The 20,809-nt window shown below is 40.5% G+C and overlaps 1 protein-coding gene across 2 annotated transcripts in view; it reads left to right on the top strand.

Annotated features, from left to right (window-relative positions):
* Positions 1–20,809, top strand: part of EIF2B3 (eukaryotic translation initiation factor 2B subunit gamma) — a 113,375-nt gene that overhangs the window by 60,336 nt on the left and 32,230 nt on the right. For both annotated transcript variants that reach the window (XM_086385309.1, XM_086385299.1), the window contains one exon: positions 10,953–11,042. In XM_086385309.1, coding sequence (XP_086241435.1) covers positions 10,953–11,042 — 90 coding nt within the window. The remainder of the gene's footprint in view (positions 1–10,952; positions 11,043–20,809) is intronic.

Genomic DNA, 20,809 nt, shown 5'->3' with positions numbered 1-20,809 from the left:
AGCACAAAAGCATCCATAGATATGTACCAGATGAGCATGGCTGTGTTCCAATAAAACTTTATCTACGAAAACAGGAAGCAGGATAAGCCAGCTGGCAGGCTGTAGTTTACCAGCCCCATTAGAGTTTTTTTTTTCCTCTCCCTGTCTATAAAGAGTATCTATGATGGAGCCATTTTAACGTAGCTTGTTTCTGACAGCAGTCAGGATATGGCAGACTGGATGTGGAATTTTTTCTGTTGAGGAAAGAAGTAAGAGGGTTCTTACAGATTATTTTTCCTAAACAATTTATCAAAATAAAATTTTAGGAAACAGAGGAGGATTTCTTTATATTTTAGAAGAGCCAAGAACATAAGATGCAATTAAAGGATATCTCTTATTGTATTGACAATATGATCTTTTTTATAGATATTTTAGAATCATGCTATCACAGCTAGAAGGTCATTTGGCCCATATATTTCAGATAATGATACTGGAAGCCAAGGGAAGAAGAAGTTGTTCCATATCATTTATCTAGTTAGAGACAGGCCTTTTCCATTTAGTTCATGCTTTATACTTTTCAGGAATACTATATTCAACTGGCAAATGTTTATTGAGTTTCCTCCTCTTGTTAAACCACTGTTTTGGTATTTAAGGAGGCAGGAGACTATCTCAAAGAGTTCACATTAGCCTTGGTGGAAGGGAAGGTTATGCATATAAAAGCCTAACAAACAGTAGTAAACAATATCAGATTCTGAACAATAAGGCCAACAGTGTTCTAAAAATTCAAGGGAGGCATCAAACTCTAGGGGCTGAGGTGATCAAGAAAGCAAAATAGATTAATTTCAGCTTGAAAAATGGATTTGGGTCTGATATAGAAAGGTACATGTGAAGCTGAATCCTGTGTGGGGAGAATGTTCTGAGCAAAGGTGTGGGAGACAGGGTATGCAAGACTTGTTTAGAAACAGTTTGGCCCAAATGGAAGCTCTCTATTGGGGAGCACCAGGAGTTGAGGCTGGTAAATTGGTACAAAAATAGAGGGGCTTGAATATTGGGGAATTATTAAAAACATTTTGAGCAGAGAGAGAATGCTTTCAGTTCTGGACTTGGGAAAGGTAATCTGACAGTGTGCAGTGTGCAGGACAGGTTTAAGGTATAAGACCTGAAAAGAAATCCAGTGTTGCATTCCTAAATTCACAAGACTCCAAAGAGCAAAGGGATTGTGTCCTCTGGAATGCAGAAGGGACTACTTGTGATCATCTATTATTATGTGAAACAAGGGATCTGACTCATTTATGCATCCACCAAGCACTGATGTTTATGCTACATTAGATTGGCAGGTTTATTCATAAAATTCTTAGAAGCCAGAGTCCTATGTTTTTGTAATCACAGCTAGAAGCTGGAGATTGTCTCCTGCTTTCTCTTTAACCTCCTTGGGAACTAGTTTGTTATTCTGTATGGTGAATTGTTAGTAAATATCTTAGCCTCAGAGTTCCCTGCCAAAGAGAGCAAGGTTAAGCATGATAGGAGCAAAGAAGATGGACATAGCCAAGAGGTAAGGTGAAAATGAAGAGCAGATGGAGGTATATTTTTCCTTCATACCTGTTGATCTCAGGGCCTTGAGTAAATGCTGGGGCAGATTTTCAAGCATTTTTTGAATACCAGAAGACAGTGCTTCCTATCTTTCTTTTCAAACTGAATTTCCAAAGGTAGGAGTTACAGAGCCAGAAGCCTCTTGTTTTCAAGTTTTCTTACTTTTATATGTACTGGTTGTAGCAGAAAAGGACAGTGAGGATGGAATGTACATCCCATGTTTTCTCACTGTCCAGTAGAGGATGAAGTATTTGCTTGACTGCAAATAATGTTCTCTTCTATTGGGCCTTGGACGTATTTGGTCCTGGAAAATAAGATAGTGTAAGACACTTGAAGTAGGAGTTCTGCTCAGCCTATGGTCAGGTACAGAGACATTCTCCCTCTGTCATCAAGTAGTACTGATAACTTTATTCCAGTGGGCCCAAATTCATCCTGCCTCAGTGGATTTGGAGAAGGCACAGCATCCATCAAGCACCTTTCCCCCCTATCAAATTGATGTATTACTGACTTGGAGAGGCAGTATAGGTAGTGGAAAAGAATGTTGAATGTTACTGATAGAAAGAGCATGGTACTAGAAATTCAAGTCCAGAGAATTTGGAATTTAATCTTGAGAGAGAAAAGCTGTATGACCTTGAGCAAATCACTTTGCTTCTCTAAGCCTCAATTTCCCCAGCTGAAATTGGCTCAGTTGTTCTTTAATGGCCCTTCCCCAGCTCTTAAATTCCTATTTCTGAAAGACATGTGTTTTTAATAATTTGTAAGTAAACGTGTTTGTGCCAAATATTTAATAAGAAAATCATGTGGCTTTTCTCCAATGTTAGTTGTTTTCTTTTGAATACTAGTCGAGGTTTTTTACTGGAAGGATAATGAAAATATTAAAACAAGCTTCTAAACGATGTCTTTTAAAAATTGAATAAAATATTCACACATTCATCTTGGAAAAAGACAGGAACTTAAGTCAAAACCTCAAGGATCATGGCCACATCTCTATTTCTGGGACTACAGATGATGAGAAATGGGTTCACATTCTTGATTATTTTGCTGATGGTGTGGAAAGTCTTGAAATGCGTTCTGTTTATCTACATTAGGATCCCCACTGCTACTAACCAGCTGAAACTCCTCAAGTACTCCTCTAAACTTTCTAGTGGGTAAAAGCTATGCTGCCAATTTCTGATCTTTTCAGGGCTTCTGCAGTACAAATCAGGTGCTCAGCTTTCTTTATGGCTGGTTTAGAATTCAGCTTTCTTAGGTATGCTAAGTCTGTTACCACTATCCTTCTTTACAGCTTCCAAAATTTAGTTACTTTCCTCTCCTGGTCTTTGTCCTTGGGTTTGTAGGGAAAGAGCAAATTAGCCAAGATAGCAGTGGTCAGGCGCTCTCACCCCACGTTCTCTTGCTCTCACCCCATGTTTTGTAAATAATGACTTTGCATGGTTACTAACAGCTGAGATCCTTTGTAGCACTGCATGCACCTATCAAGCCCTTGAGGCTGTGTCTGCTGGGTCAGCTACAAGAGACTATAGCATGTCTGCTGCTGCGCCAGCCCAGAGAGAATAAACATGTCTGCAGTTCCTACAGCTCCTCGAAGTTTCCTCTAGCTTCCTCGCTGGCACCTTGCCTAACCTGGCTTCAGTGAACAGTGAGATAGTTGGCGTAGTCGGCAGGATACACAGCAGGTAGAGGAGCCTGAGGCTCCAATGGATGGAGGAAGCCAGTGGCCATGGTCCTGTCAGCATGGGCCCCAGTGGAAGATCGGGAGACAGTGGACAAATCACCATATAGCATTGAGAAGGTGTTGCAGGTGATAAGTTCCCATTTGCCGGACAAGGTGGCATGGACTCCCACTGGCACCATGGGTGGATTTCCTGACTGCCCTGAAGGCTGTGCAGAGACGCTTGGAAGAACTAGAGCAATATATATTGGAATTAGAGCAAGAACTTCGTGGCCTTAAAGAACCCAGTGTGTCTGACAGTGAGACAGAATTGTATCTTTTTCGGACTACAGGTCCAGGCCCCCACTTGTTAGTAAGGCTTGTCATGCAGCAGAAGGATGGGGCCAAGAAGGTGAAGTCCCGCTAGGCCTTGGGTACCAAGGAGGCCAAAGAGAAGAGGAACGGCACCAACTCTGCAGCCAGGGTGAAGTCCAGAAATGTGAGCAAGGAGCAACCCCACTGTAGAGAAAGAAGAAAGGAAAAAGGGAAAGTGAAACCACAGTGGCAAGTTTAGAGCTGGATCAGGTCCTGCTGAACCCACCTCTGTGGAGCACCGAGGAAACCACTGAGTCTGCAGACAGCTTCACAGGATGGCAAGTGAAGCTCAGAAAATACAATGAGGACCTGGACTTCAAGGTGGTGGGTGATGACTGGGAAACCATCACCATGCTTGGAATTGGCTGGACATCCACCCTATCAGCTTCTGTACTGGTCTGGCAGGCGGAGGAGCCTCCAGAAGATGACAAGCATTTTATAGGTGGCATGCAAGTTGCCATTTGCAACAATATCTTGTCCACCCTTTTGGTTCCTTAACTGCCACCTCAATAGTGGCAGGCTTGGGAGAAGTAGTGGAATGGTGGCAGGCGAAGGGGATTAGACGTGTGAAGACCCTGAAGAGGGTGGGCCAACTGGTAAAGGCCCCATCCGGGTTCACAGATGCAAATGTGGGCTGATTTGCTGGCAGCGGGAGTTGACAGAAATAAATTTGATGAACAGCCTAGTGCTCTGCTCCTAGAGCTATGGAGGCAACTGAGACCGGAACAGCAGTTTACCAAGTTTGGGAAACACCGACAGCAAGAGATATGGGTGGTTCAGCTAGAAAATTACATGGCATCCAAGGATGTTCCTTCGGATGCCCTTTTCCACTTTGAAATACTGTAAAGGCTGTGTGCTTACCTTTAGAAATTGGATGGCTCCCTGTGCGGAGGTATACTATAAAGGCTGTGTTCCATGATTGCTACTAACCTCTGATGCTCTTGCAGATTTAGAACAGTGTGCACCAGAGGTTATAAGGCATACAGAGTCACGTGGATGGGCTGTGAAAACTCCAAAAATCTGCTCTTTGAAGGGGTGGGCCTGGTGCGTGTGTGGGGTTTTGTGGGTCCTTAATAAAAACCCTGAAATTTCAGGGCCCTGCAATTTCACAAGGACAGACAGTGGACTAGACTTGGCCATGGAAGATAAAGGCACTCCACATGTGGTGGGTGGCTCTTCTAACCCCATGAGGACAAGGACTGCAGCATGAGTTCCAGGTGATACCTGGAGTTGGGTTTTGCTATGTATTAGGGATGTAACTATGTGCTGTTGTAGCATCTACTGCTGTTGCAGAATGTGGGTTCAAGGGTCAGTGTTACTAAGCCAAGGAAATATCGCAGAAGATGGACTGCGCCTGGATTGTGAGGTGAGAGACCCTAAAGGGGTAGAATATAGAGAAAGAGCAAATTAGTCAATATGGTGGTGGTCAGGCCCTCTCACCCCCATGTCCTCTTGCTCTTACCCCACATTTTGTGAATAATAACTTTGCATGGTTATGTAACAGCTGAGATCATTTGTAGCACTGCACATGTGCATCATGACCTATATAAGCACCACCTGAAAAGCCCTTGTGACTGCCTGCTGGGTCCACCAAGAGAGAATATAGCATGTCTTGCTATTGTGCCATCCTGGAGAGAATAAACATGTCTGCAGTTCCTACGCCTCCTCGAGTTCTCTTCCAGCTTCCCGACTCATGCTTTGCCTACCCTGAGTTCAGTGGACAGCAAGACAGGGGTTATGCCTTCAAAAACAAAAATTAACAAAAAACTATTTACTGTGACTTCCCTGGCAGTCCAGTAGTTAAGACTTCATGCTTCAGTAGCAGGGGGCACAGGTTTTATTCTAAGTCAGGAACTGATCTCGCCAGCCTCAAGACATGACTCCTGTCTGCCAAAAAAAAAAAGCTTACACAAAGCGATAGATAACTGAGAAGAGAATTGAGCATAGGAGAGTCCTGGGATAATCAGTGTGCTATAGTCTGAGCCCCAAGGATCATGTTATACATCTTTAAAAATATATTTATTTGGCTGCTTGAGACTCTAGTTAAGATGTGCAGGCTTAGTTTCTCAGTGGCATGTATCAATAAATCTATTTTTTTTAATGATATTTCAAAGCAGTCAGTGTTCTACAAAACAGATGATTCACTCTAATCATATGGCTTGTCAGGGAAATACAAAGGGGTAACTTTTTTAAACTGAAATTGCCAAATGCATTGTGAGGCTCTGATTCAGACAGACTAGCTATAAAAAGAGAAATCTGGATTTGGATTGGATATTAGATGTTGTGAAGTTGTTGATAATTTTATTATGTGTGGTGACATAATGATTGTATTTCATAGTCCTTATCATTTGGAAATACATACTACACATACTGGAATATTTACCGTAAGATGATTTTGTGTCTGGAATATGCTTTTAAAAACTATATTAGTTTGCTATTAACAAATCACTATAAACTGGGTGGCCTAGAACAACAGAAGTTTATTGTCTTCACAGTTCTTGAGGCTAGAAATCCAAAATCAGGACATTTTCAGCATTGGTTCCTCCTGAGGTTTATGAAGGAGAATCTGTTCCACCCTTCCATCTTCTGGAAACCTCGGGCATTCTTGGCTTGTAGATGGCATTCTCCTCATGTCTTCATATTGTCTTCCTTCTGCATATCTGTCTCTGTGTTCAAGTTTCCCCTTTATTAAGGTACTAGTCCTGTTGGATTAGGGCTCCTCCAAAGTCACTGCAGACGGTAACTGCAGCCATGAAATTAAAAGATGCTTACTCCTTGAAAGAAAAGTTATGACCAACCTAGATAGCATATTCAAAAGCAGAGACATTACTTTGCCAACAAAGGTCCAGCTAGTCAAGGCTATGGTTTTTCCAGTGGTCATGTATGGATGTGAGAATTGGGCTGTGAAGAAAGCTGAGTGCCGAAGAAATGATGCTTTTGAAGTGTGGTGTTGGAGAAGACTCTTGAGAGTCCCTTGGACTGCAAGGAGATCCAACCAGTCCATCCTGAAGGAGATCAGCCCCGGGATTTCTTTGGAAGGAATGATGCTAAGGCTGAAACTCCAGTACTTTGGCCACCTCATGTGAAGAGCTGACTCATTGGATAAGACTCTGATGCTGGAAGGGATTGGGGGCAGGAGGAGAAGGGGATGACAGAGGATGAGATGGCTGGATGGCATCACTGACTCGATGGACATGAGTCTGAGTGAACTCTGGGAGTTGGTGATGGACAGGGAGGCCAGGCGTGCTTCGATTCATGGGGTCGCAAAGAGTCGGACACAACGAGCTACTGAACTGAACTGAACTGAATGACCTAACCTTAATATGATCATCTACAGTTGTCATATTTCCAATTAAGATCATATTCGCAGGTATTGTGTGTTATCTTTTGGGGGGGACACAATTTAACCCATAATAAATACTGCAGCAAAAAGTTTTAAAGATTAGAAAATGTTGATAATTGAAACTATTTGGGCACATAGGAATTTATTATGTTTTTCTCTTATTTTGTGTGTGTTTGAAAATTTCCGTAATTAAAATTTAAGAAATGTGTGTGTGAAACAGATTAAATTGATATTTGTACACTCGTGTTCATAGCAGCATCATTCACAATAACCAAAAGGTGGAAGCAATTCAAGTATCTATAGACAAATGAATCAGTAAAGAAAATGTGATACACACATACAATGAAATATTATTCAGAGTTCAAAAGGAAGGAAATTTTGACACATGCTTCAACATTAGCTGTAAAGACATTATGCTAATGAAATAAGCCAGTCACAAGAAGAACGAGTGTATGATTCTTCTTATATGAGGTTCCTGGAAAAGGCAATGGCACCCCACTCTAGTACTCTTACCTGGAGAATCCCATGGCGGGAGGAGCCTGGTGGGCTGCAGTCCATGGGGTCGCAAAGAGTCGGACACAACTGAGCAACTTCACTTTCACTTTTCCCTTTCATGCATTGGAGAGGGAAATGGCAACCCACTCCAGTGTTCTTGCCTGGAGAATCCTGGGGACGGGGGAGCCTGGTGGGCTGCCGTCTGTGAGGTCCCACAGAGTCGGACAGGACTGAAGCGACAGCAGTAGAGTAGCCAGAATCATAAAGACAAAGTAGAATGGTGGTTGCAAGGGGCTGGGAGGAAGAAGGGAATGGGGAGTTAGTGTTTAATGGATACAGAGTTTCAATTGGGGAAGATGTAAAAGTATTGGAGATGGATGTTGGTGACAGTTGTACTGCAAAATGAATGTAATTAATCCCGCAGAACTATATATCTTTGAAAATGGTTAAAATAGTAAATTGTACAAACCAGCTAAGGACTTTCTTGAGGATACTTTAAAAGATGCGAGGATAAGCATTTACTGTTTAACTGCAAAGATCGATTGCAGTTAAACAGTAAATGCTTATCCTCGCATCTTTCCCAGTATTTATTTCATTTATACATTCCTCATTTATTCTAAAATAATATTAATAATTATAGTTACTGCCTGTTGGCTTTTTTTCCCTTGCTTTAAAAACTGGTATTCCTGTTTTTAAGATCATAAAAAGATGCTTGTTTTCCCTTAAATTTTAAACACTATAAATTTGAATTCTAGATTATATAACTTACTATTTAAAAAATAAGTCTATAAAAATAATCCTGATGGCTTATATTGTCCTAGAAATATTATAACTATTTCTAAATGTCTTATCATTTCTATTACTGATTTCTTTATTTTGTACAAATCAAAAACATCTTCTTGGCCCAGAGCAATCAACCAGTTACCCATATTTACTGGTGCCTCTTTGAGGTTTTTTGGTTTTATTTTGTTTTATTTTAAAATATCAATTATTTCTAATGCCATTTAAAAACAATTAAATGGGGAAAAATAAAATAAGAAAACACCTTTTGGGCAACTTAAATGGCATTAAATCCTGGTCCCAAGATTTGCATTCAATACAAATTTCATGTGAAAGAAAAAAAGTCTCTGAATTGCCCATCTCTGTTCCTTTACTGTATTTCAAATTTGTAGCTAAATCTCTAGAGTTGAGTGTACCAGCTAAATTTTTGGAAATTGTTTTTAAAGGAAGAATTTTTTTGTTTTGCCTACTTTATATGATGAGAGTAAAACGCTGAAAAAATTTATAAACTGTAAAATGCTATTTGAATATTATTGCCATATGAGGTAGGGATCGGTAAGAATTTAGACGATGATTACTCAAACTTTTAAGTTATTCCTTCCCCAGGTGTATGATACAACTTGACTTCAGCTATAAATATGAGATATATAATTCATAAGGTAGTGCAAGGATGGAATAATTTAAGTAGAATATGTTGAATGAGTTAAGGAATTCACAAACCAAGGAACTGAACAAGAGAGTTCAGCTTTCCAAATGGGTTAGATCAAGGGAGAATTATCATAGTGTGAACTTCAAATCAAACCTGGGCACCACAAGGTAAGTAACCATATTTGCAAAATTCTGTTTCCTGAAGAATTTCTTAGAACTCAGGAATTTCAGGAAGTGATAATTGGGATGTAACTTTCTTCTTTATCCTCACTGTATACAGTAATTGGCTTTTGGGGGGTGTGTGTGTTATAGATGTGAGATCTGAAATCCGACTTTTCTCTTGCTCTTTTGGAAGCATTTTGTTCCCCCTTCTTCCCAAAAGAGTGGAAGCCCAGGGTGGTGTGTGTGTATGTTCTGTTGCTCAGTTGTGTATGATTCTTTGCGACCGCATGGACCCTGTGGACTGTAGCCCACCAGATTCCTGTCCATGGGATTTTCTTGGCAAGAATACTGGAGTGAGTTGCCATGTCCTCCTTCAGGGGATCTTCCGCACCCAGGGATTGAATCTGTGTCCCCTTTGTCTCCTGCATTGCAGGCAGATTCTTTACTACTGTGCCACCTGGGAAATTACTTCTAAAGTATCTAGATCCTATGAGAATAATTTTCATTCAGACTATAAGCAGTCAAAGGAGAGTAACACAGAGTAGAAGATAACAACCAGGCAGCTACAATTGGAACTAACTGCTATTCTTCCACCCTACTCCTCCCCTCCTCTCCTTCAACTATCTTTTATTTTATTAAATAAAATGACTTTGAACATTTTAAAGAAACATGCCATTTCTTCAGGCTGAAACCAAAGTTAGTAGACTAAGTAGGAACTAGTGCATGTTCAGTCTCTCAATTGTGTCCAACTCTGTGCGACTCCATGGATTCTAGCCTGCTGGGCTCCTCCATCCATGGGACTTTCCAGGCAAGACTGCTGGAGTGAGTTGCCGTTCCTTCTCCAGGGGATCTTCCTGACCTAGGGATCAAACCCATGTCTTTTGCATTGGCAGACAGATTCTTTACCACTGAGCCACCAGGGAAGCCAATAAATAGCAACTAGGCAAATGCCTTAATTTGACCTAATTTATTTGTGTGTTTGTCTGTTCAGCCACTATCAAACATCCATTCTGTGTGAGAGCCAGTGCTAAGTACTAAGACTATAAAAATAAATCTTGGAACTTCCCTGGTAGTCCAGTGGTTAAGAATCCATCTTGCAATGCAGGGGATGCAAGTTCGATCCCTAGTCAGAAAACTAAGATCCCATATACCAGGGAGCAATTAAGCCTGTGCACCACAGCTACTGAGCCTGCATAGTGCAGCCCGCCTGGACACAGTTCAAGAGTTCATGCGTCACAACAAAAGCTCCTGTGTGCTACAGCTAAGACCCAACACAGCCAAATAAATATTTTAAAAAATAAATCTCTGCCCTCAGTTAACTTTTAGTCTAGTGGGAAAGAGCACAAGTAAGTAGGCTGTTACTTTGCTCTATGCTAAGTTATCTGGTAGAAGTGGGTACCAAGTGTTGTAGGAACACAAACTTGGGTCCTCAGGGAAGATTTCCTAAGAAAGTAAACCTGAGGAAACTCCTGATGAATAATTAAGAGTAGGGAGTTAGAGAGTATTCATAAAATTTTACTTCATCTTCTATGAACATGGAGTAATGTATATCAAATACTAAAGGAAAGCATGGCTTAAGTATGTCCTGCAGGAAGTGAGGCAGTTGGAGTAGAACCAAGAAAATGTTAGTTACAAGAATCGTGGGTAGGAGTTTGTAGTAAAATAGAAGATGACTTGTCAGTGATTTGGTGGCTTACCAGTTTTGGTTTCATGTCTTTGGAAGCCTAAAGACCTCATAAAGTGTGAAATAGGGCTTCAATAAAGAGACAACCTTTTCTGTGATAGCATCAGAGCCGATAATCACCTTCTTGGTCTCCCCAGAGTGAGGTGTAGGCAGCATGACTCTGACCCTCAGAAACTTCCTAACGCGTACTACCTAATAATAGAATGGAACTCATGTGACCCTCTTCTCTTTCATTCTTTTTGCAGGCACCCAAGAATACGTTTCCACACAGGCCTTGTGGACGCCCACCTCTACTGCTTGAAAAAATACGTTGTGGACTTCCTAATGGAAAATAAGTAAGAAGGAGGGAGATTGAGTCAAACTCACAACACTTAAGCTACCCTGTGACTTAGTTAACAGTTTTAAACCTTGATAATAACCAGTTATATAAATAACTAGTTTGTATAAATAACATAGTTTATTATAGAAACGAAATTATGTTATCAGCATAATTCATCTATACCAGCTTATATTTTGGGGGCCTGTGCCATGATAACCAGCAAATTACTTTTATAAAACTAATATTCACGTATGAAGCATCTTTCTACACAGCTTCAGGCTCTTCCTTCTTTCTGCAAGGGTGAGCTCCCCAACTGTTGTGCTATTTGTCTCCAAGAGGATGTCCTTTCCCTGGGCAATTGTCCCATAGATGGGCCCTCTTAGCAAAGGGCCAGACACTTACCCAAGAGAAGAAAAGAAAGAAAAGCAAGTTTTCCTCCAATTTTGTAAAAGAAGTCCACCTCTCCGAGTGAAGTTTTATGAATTTCATGAATTCATTAATTTCATGAATTAAGAAATTTGGTACTTTGTGTAGTTTTGCTTTGATAATAGAACTGTGGGCCTTAAACACTTGCCAGAGACTGTCTGGCAGATCACAGGATGTGGGTGGGTTTCCAGAAAGAAAACTTCCATTTGTGGTTGATCTCAAGGATTTTTTTCATACATAATTTTATTTATTTATTGTTTATTTTTTTACTGAGGTCTTCTTTGCCGCGCGGGTTTTCTGTAGTTGCAGAGAGTGGGGTCTACTCTCTAGCTGTGATGTACAGGCTTGTCATTGCAGTGGCTTCTCTTGTTGTGGACACAGGCTCTAGTGTGAACAAGCTTCAGTAGTTGTGGTGTACTAGCTGTAGAGCACAGGCTCAATAGTTGTGGCACATGGGCTTAGTTGGTCCGCTGCATGTGGGGTCTTCCCAGATCAGGAATGGAACCCATGTCTCCTGCATTGGCAGGTGGATTCTTTACCCACTGAGCCAACATGGAAGCCTAATCTCAAGGATTTTGATAGGCAATGCAACTAGAGTCCTCAGAAGAACAGGTAGGAAAAAATTTAATAACTACCTGGTTAAGAAGAGGAACAGCTAGTCTTCCTTGATGGCTTCTGGATAAGTTTCTACCTTGCATAGTACTGGTAACTGGAAAGCAGTCAGGCTGGTACGACATCAATAAGTTCCCTCAGACGAGCTGGGGAAGGAAGTCTGAGAACCTGAGTTTAAGTGCTAAGCATGCTATTGACTGGTGGACTTGGATATATACAAGAATATTGAGGGGAAGGGAAATTGTCCCTCCATGCCCAATATAATATTTTTTTGCAGCATCCTAACCCTTACCACCTATAACTCCTGCTGCTGCTGCTGCTAAGTCACTTCAGTCGTGTCCGACTCTGTGCGACCCCATAGACAGAAACCCCATGTAGAGCCAATGGTAAAACAAATTATTTGGGCTCCTGGAAAGCTTTCCCAGCTATTGTTGTTTCTCTGTTTTCTCTCACCAGGACAGTATTGCCCTGCTCCCTTCTGACTTATTCTGTTTTTTCATTCAACCAGCACATATTTATTAAGTTCCTGTTACAAGGCAGGCATTGTGCTAAATTAGCTGTGGGATCCATGGTGAATAAGCAGATAGGGGCTCTGCCCTTACAGAATTAAAGTTATCAGGACCCATTTTCTAGTTACCAGTGTCTGGGCTATCCATGTTTTAAAAGTGAAGTTAATTCTTTGCCATGAAAGGGTTTATTTTTTTAATCTCAAGTGAAAATGAATCACTGTCAAACAGGTCCTGGCCTTGACATGCTGAGAGAGGATACAGTAACGGTAGAGACTTTTTAAAAAAAAATTATTTCCTATGGAAAATTTCACATAGATAAAAAAGTAGAGAAAGTGATGCGGTTAACTCCCATGTACCCCTCATACAGCTTCAGTTCAGTTCAGTCATTCAGTCACATCCACCTCTTTGCAACCCCATGGACTGCAGCACTCTAGGCTTCCCTGTCCATCACCAACTCCCAGAGCTTGCTCAGACTCATGTCCATCGAGTCGGTAATGCCATCCAGCCATGTCTACTTCTGTCATCCCCTTCTCCTCCTGCCTTCAATCTTTCCCAGCATCAGGGTCTTTTCATATCAGCCAGTTGTTTGCATCAGGTGGCCAAAGTATTGGAGTTTCATCTTCGGCATCAGTCCTTCCAATGAATATTCAGGACTGATTTCCTTTAGGATTGACTGGTTTGATCGCCTTGCAGTCCAAGGGACTCTCGAGAGTCTTCTCCAACACCACAGTTCTAAAGCATCAGTTCTTCGGCACTCAGCTTTCTTTACAATCCAACTCTCACATCCATACATGACTACTGGAAAAACCATAGCTTTGACTAGACAGACCTTTGTTGGCAAAATAATGTGTCTGCTTTTTAATATGCTGTCTAGGTTTGTCACAGCTTTTCTTCCAAGGAGCAAGCATCTTTTAATTTCATGGCTGCAGTCACCGTCAGCAGTGACTTTGGAGCCCAAAAAAATAAAGTCTCTCACTGTTTCCACTGTTTCCCTATCTATTTGTCATGAAGCTGGATTTTGAAAAGGCATAGGAATCAGCAATCAAATTGCCAACATCCGCTGAATCATAGAAAAAGCAAGAGAGTTTCAGAAAAGCATCTACCTCTGCTTTATTGACTACACCAAAGCCTTTGACTGTGTACCATGAAATGATGGGACCAGATGCCATGATCTTATGTTGGGTTTTGAGAGAACTTTTTCACTCTCCTCTTTCACTTTCATCAAGAGGCTCTTTAGTTCTTCGCTTTCTCCCATAAGGGTAGTGTCATCTGCGTATCTGAGGTTATTGATATTTCTCCCGGCAAGCTTGATTCCAGCTTGTGCTTCATCCAACCTGGCATTTCGCATGATGTACTCTGCTCACATGATGTACTCTGCTCACATGATGTACTCTGCATATAAGTTAAATAAGCAGGGTGACAATATACAGCCTTGACTTACTCCTTTCCCAATTTGGAACCAGTCTGTTGTTCCATGTCTGGTTCTAACTGTTGCTTCTTGACCTGCATAAAGATTTCTGAGGAGGCAGGTCAGCTGGTCTGGCATTCCCATCTCTTTAGGAATTTTCCACAGTTTGTTGTGATCCACAGAGTCAAAGGCTTTGGCGTTGTCAATAAAGCAGAGGTAGATGTTTTTCTAGAACTCTCTTGCTTCTTCTATGATCCAACGGATGTTGGCAGTTTGATCTCTGGTTCCTCTGCCTTTTCAAAATCCAACTTGAACATTTGGAAGTTCACAGTTGACGTACTGTTGAAGCCTGGCTTGGAGAATTTTGAGCAAGCCCTCATACAACTTCAGTAGTCACCAATTCATGGCTAATCTTAGTTTATATTTGCTACCACCAATCTTGCCACTGTCATACCAGATTATTTTAAAGCAAATTATTATAATTTCATCTGTTATGATTTCAATTGTAATTATGTATAAATATTTCAGTATCCCTAAACAATACTTCAGTACTACTCTTGCACTTAAAAAAAAAAAAATCTAACAGCATTACCAAATGGGATTTTAGCTTTTGGTATCTGAATATGCAGTAGTTTTGCAACAAAGCCAGCCTCATCCTGGCTGCTGCAGCTCCTTTGTAGCTCATTTGACCCCCACTGGTTAGCAGGTCCCCCACCTGGCAAGTGTACTGTGGTGGTATGTACCTGGAGGACCAGCCTCAATTTGGTGATTCTATGGCTCCTGGCCAGAAGCTCCACCAAATGGGACTTTGCCAGAGCTTGCTGTAACAGAGGAGGATACGGAGCCTCAGCTCAAACAACCTCCCCACCTCAGGGTCTTAAAAACCTTTATATCTTCCTTCTCCCCCTCCTTCTCCCCCTCCTTCTCCCCCTCTACCTCTCAGACTTGGTGAGAGTAAAGGAGGCATTTATAGTAATCTGGTTATAAAAATGACTCCTTTAGAGATAGATGGGGAAAAGGAAACCTAGGAGATACAGCCTCAAAAAAGGACTGTTTTAGCAATCCTTTCTCTCACCTATGAAAATTACCATTTGGCCCTGTAAATTTTAATTGTCTATTAATACATATTAATGTCTTCCATGCAGATTCCTTGAGATTAGATTCCTACCTGGATTGATAAGGCATTCAATATATGCTTGATGAATGGAAGAAAAGGAGATGCTGTGACAGTTTAGACAGCAGAAGTAATTAGGTACATCAGTCGTTAAAGAAGATGAGTATTTCTGCAGTTGAGTAGAAAAGCTATAGGGAAGGGTGTGGAAAGAAGAAAACCTGTACAGTCTTTGACAAGAGAAACTTAAACTGAGCTGTGTGACCCTAGACAGGTGTCTGCCTTTCTGTACTTCACTTTCCTCAGCTGGAAATTGGAACAGATGGTACCTGACACATAATGGTGATTGTGAAAAATACTTGTGAAGAGCTTAGAGTAGTACTTGGTGCACAGTAAAGACTTCATTGATCACCTGTGTTGCTGGATGCTAAAGATGAAACAATAGTTTCTGCCTTCAGGTTGCTCACAGTTTAGAGAGAGGCAGGCAGGTTAAATTATTACAGTAAATGTGCTAAGTAGTACGAGAGTATAGAAGAGTAGTATAATAGTGAGCTAGAAGCACAAGGGAATTTGGGAGGGAAGATGGAAGTACTTTATATCTTGATTTGGAGTAGTGATTACAGTAGTATATATTTGATAAAACATATTGAACTGTGTGTTTTAAATAAAAGTAAAGTCTTAGTTGCTCAGTCATTTCCGACTCTTTGCAACTTCATGGACTGTAGCCCACCAGGCTTCTCTGTCCTTGGAATTCTCCAGGCAAAAATACTGGAGTGGGTAGCCATTCCCTTCTCCAGGGGATCTTCCTGACCCAGGGATCGAACCCGGGTCTCCTGCATTGCCAGCAGATTCTTTACCATCTGAGCCACCAGGAACTCTTAAATAGGTACATTTTATTATATTTAATTTACAAAATATATATATATATATTTTAAAAGTTTAAAAAATGAATTGGACTTATAATTTTTAAAAAATTCAGAACAATAGACATTTAATAAATACCTAAATATATTCCAATTGCTATGTTGGGGGGTGAGGATACCAAGATGAATACAGTTTTACAGACCATTGTCTCTGTAACCTAGAGAAAATTATATTATGAAACAAAAGAGAAAAAATGAGTCAGAGATCCCCAGTCTTAATAAATGTGAAAAGGACACTTCAGGCAGCAGGAGTGTCATGACAGCTATGCTTTAGAAAGATGCTCCAGCAGCAATGGGAGGGAGAGACTGAACAGTTACTGGGCTGAGCTTAATAAGGTAATGTCGTTCAATATTGATTTTTAGCTAAGAGTCTATCGTTTCCCAGCTGGCTTAATATAGCATTCTCCTTGCTAGGCCTCTGCCTCCAGCCTGTCCTCTTTTAATTCATCCTTCACAAAACTACTGGGGACTTTTCTAAATTGCAAATCTGACTGCATCATATCTAGTTGACGAGCATCGCCACGTCCAACATTTACCAGTTGAAGTAATGCATTGGCCCAGGAAGTAGTGCCTGGGGTAATAAAGATGTGGCAGGAGTTGCCTTAGGGATACCACTGTTTGACTTGGATGCCAATGTCGTGCTGAATGTCTGCTAGTCTACATGTGCATTAAGGCACTTAGCTTCATCAATATGTGATCTTGAGTTATTTCTAACTCAAGCTTTCCAAGTATCAAATAAATCTTAGAAGTCATTAAAAAAAAAAAAAAAAAAGAGGATTGATAAGTTTGACTAATACCAGTTTTTAAAGTTCTGTGTTGTGGGGGAAAAAAAATCCAGTAAACATGGTATAAAAATAAAGGGGGGCTTCCCAAGGGGCTCAGTGGTAAAGAATCTGCCTGCAATGCAGGTGATGTGAGTTTGATCCCTGGATTGGAAAGATCCCCTGGAGAAGGAGAAGGAAATGGCAACCCAGTCCAATATCTTGCCTGGAGAATCCCATGGACAGAGGAGCTTGGCAGTCTACAGTCCATGGGGTCACAAAAGAGTTGGACACACACGACTTAGCAACTAAAGAACAACAGAAATAAATAACAAATACCAAGCTATCCCAAACACTAGTTTCTGTACATTACAAAGAGCACTTAAAATCAATAAGAAAAAGACTAATGACTCAGTAGAAAAATGGATAAAAGCTGTAAGTAGTGGGTTTGTAGAAAAAGCTAATATACATCAAAAGATGCCTACTCTCATAAATAAAAATGTATGTTAAGCAGTTTTAAAATACTATCCTTATTGTATGACAGAGATTTTTAAATTTTGTGATGAAGCTAGCAAGGCTGTGGGGAAATTCTCTTATACTTTTCTACATAAACTTTTTGTAGGGTAGTTGATGATACCTATCTGAACTTACAACTATATACTCCCTGCCTAAGCAGTTCCTCTTCAAAGACTCTATCCCACAGAAATATTTACTTAAAAGTATGGAAATATTCATTGCAAAATGTTCTTTGCAGCATTGTTCATAACAGGGAAAAGTTGTAACAGTTTAAACAAGATAATTAATTATATTATTGTGCAACTGTTAAAAAGAATGAAGTATGACTCTGTGTGGTGATGTGGAAAGATTTCCAAGATACTTTTACTTAAAAAAAAAAAAAAAAAGGCAAACTGCAGTATTAGTGTATATTTTCAGTGTAATGTAATTCAATTATTTGCTCTAAAGAAATAAAAAGATATACATAAATATGTTTTAGAAGGTCTTTTAATCCATTTCTGAATGTAGTTTGACAGATGGATAGTCCAAAGATTGTCTGAAATTTTTAATTCAAAAATGTGTTGGATTTTATGGCCAGAGCAGAGCTTAGACTGAGTATTATCACTGTGATGTCTCTTGAGGCTGAGTGGTAAACTAAAAGTTTCTCCTCTTTTACAAAGTAATCTGATCTAAGCTTAAGGAAGCTGGCCATTTTGGAACTTTTTGTGTGACTTAGCAACAGTTGCTCCAAAAGGAGACTGGCCCTGTAAAGCACTCAAGCAGTATGTTGGCTGTCTGAGCTGAAGCCTTGGAAGACAGGAAGTTTATACCAGAATTAGTACTGGTTTCCTTTAGCACAGAAACCCGGGGAAAGAATTGTCTTTCTTTTCCTTTTCCTGACCTGTTAGACCTGCTAGCTAGTTTAAGAGATGTAGAGGAGATTAATCTTTAAAAAAGGAAGAATTAAAACTGAATACTTCCTTTCTGTTCAGAAGAACCCAAAATTGTAATCAGCCTCTCCTAGTGTTAAAACCCAGTATGCAGGACATACACCCTTAGGGTTTGGCCTTCAGAGCACCATCCATGTACCAGGCACTGTTCTGGGTACTTTACACACTTCAGTTCATTCACTCCTTAAACTAATTCTCTCATTTGGTATTAATTTCATATTATAGAAGAGGAAAATGAAGCTTCAAATAATTTGCTCAATGTCATACAGTCAGGGCACTAATAAAATCAGCTACTGTTGATGAATTGATTGCTAGCAATGTCCACCACATATCTCAGATGTCTCTCTGTTACAGACACACACACATGTTCATGTATACCTGGAAGGATAAGAGAGCAGTCACAGCTTCCTGGCCTTAGCTAAATAGAGATGGAGGGGAGTAAGGATGGGCTCTACAAACTGAAGTCAGGAATTGGGAATAGGCAACTATGCTACATGGTCAGAATCAGGGTGATAGTTAAAGCCGCATGGAAGATAATGTGATAGACTGCCTAGAAAAGCCATGAGTCACATAGGAAAGCAGAGAAGAGACAGACAGATGAGGGACCATGTAGTGCCATGGGAGATAGGCAGGAACCTTGATTTCTTACTGTTCAGTACATGTATCCATATGAACTTATCTGTACTTGTGTTCCTATCCTTAGATGTGCTAGAGATTGTATGAGGTATCTTTTACCTAAACAACCAAATAAAACTAAGGTAAGAATTTATGGTTTACATAATCTTCTAACCAGAGCTGTTATATGGTAGCTGTGTACTGATATCTGAATATATAGATGCTACCAAAATTAAACTAGGGTAGTCTTCTCGGGACTTCTTGGTTACAGTAATCTTGATCTCTGGGACTTCTTTGCTGCTGAGAAAGGGACAAAGTCCTAGCAGCACATTGACTTTTGTTGTTGTTGTTTCATTTTGGTTTTTTGATGGTGATTTTCATTTATTTATTTATTTAGACTGCACTGGGTCTTCATTGCGGCACACAGGCTTTTTCTAGCTATGGAGCACGGGCTCTAGAGCCCATGGGCTTCAGTAGTAATGCTTAACTGGTATGCTTGCCTTCTTTCTTCTCTGACAACATTCTTAAATATCCATTAAAACTCACCTAGATGTTACTCCTCTAGGAAGTTTTTTCTCAATTTTTTTTCTCTTCACTTCCACTTAGAATAGGTACCTTTGCTTTGTGCTACCATAGTAGTCTGTGTTTATCTCCATTAGGCATGAAATCATTCTCTCTTCTGATCTTGTATAATCTTCAGTTATCACATGCATCCTATTAAATTGGATTTGCATGTCTTTTTTTTCTACTTTTGTTAACTCCTTGAAGACAGAAACCAACTCTGATTCATCTTGTGACACATAGTAGATGCTCTATAAATAAAAAGGCAGCCAGATCATCAACTTCATCCTGAAACCTCTAAGTGCTATTTCAAGGGGCTTCGAGGAGCTCCAGTCCTTAATGTCTCAGCGCAGAAAGAATTCAACAAGAGACAAAGTGATATATAAGAAGTGATTTGTTAGTAGGATGTTTGCGAGGCTTACAGGCTGGTGGGCAAGAGGGCCAAGAACTTAGTGGGCTGCAGTTTTATAATCAAAGAAAAATTAAGGAAGGGCGAAAAACCACCTTCTTCCTCATTCTTTTTATTATCTTTTTTTTTTAATTGGAGGATAATCACTTTATAATATTGTATTGGTTTCTGCCATACATCAACCTGAGTCAGCCATAGGTATACACACATCCCCTCTCTCTTTATTTTTTATTTATTTTTAATTAAAGGATAATTGCTTTACAATATTGTGTTGGTTTCTGCTGTACATCAGCACGAATCAGCCATAGATATACACACATCCCCTCTCTCTCAAACCTCCCTTCCACCTCCTATCCATCTCACCCGTCTAGGTTGTCACAGAGCATGAAGTTTGAACTGCCTGTGTCATACAGCATATTCCCACTGGCTATCCATTTTACATATGGTAAAGTATGTTTTCACCAGGACTTCCCTGGTGGCTCAGATGGTAAAGTGTCTGCCTACAATGCAGGAGACCCGGGTTCAATCCCTGGGTCAGGAAGATCTCCTGGAGAAGGAAATGGCAGCCCACTGCAGTATTCTTGCCTGGAAAATCCCACTGACAGAGGAACCTAGGGGGCTACAGTCCATAGGGTCGCAAGGAGTTGGACACGACTCAGCGACTTCTCTTTCACTTCACTAAAGTGTGTTTCAAGTGCTACTCTCCCAATTCGTCTTACCATCTCCTTCCCTATCTGTGTCCACAAGTTTGTTCTCTGTGTCTGCATTTCCATTGCTGCTCCGCAAATAGGTTCATCAGTACCATCCTTCTAGATTCCGTATATATGCATTAATATACAGTATTTGTTTTTCTGACTTACTTCACTCTGTTTAATAGTCTCTAGGTTCATCCACCTCATTATTCCTCATTCTTGAGTAGATGTCACACTTCCATCATCAGCTCCTCCTCCAGGTTGGGCAGGGGAGTTTTCTTGTCCCTACTTGGTCAAGCCAGGACTGTTAT

Source organism: Bos grunniens, chromosome 3, assembly GCF_055505025.1.
Source record: "Bos grunniens cultivar Pamir isolate PY7600 chromosome 3, Bosgru_T2T1.0, whole genome shotgun sequence".
NCBI classification, from domain to species: Eukaryota; Metazoa; Chordata; class Mammalia; order Artiodactyla; family Bovidae; genus Bos; species Bos grunniens.
This window is presented reverse-complemented; position numbering and strand designations above follow the sequence as displayed.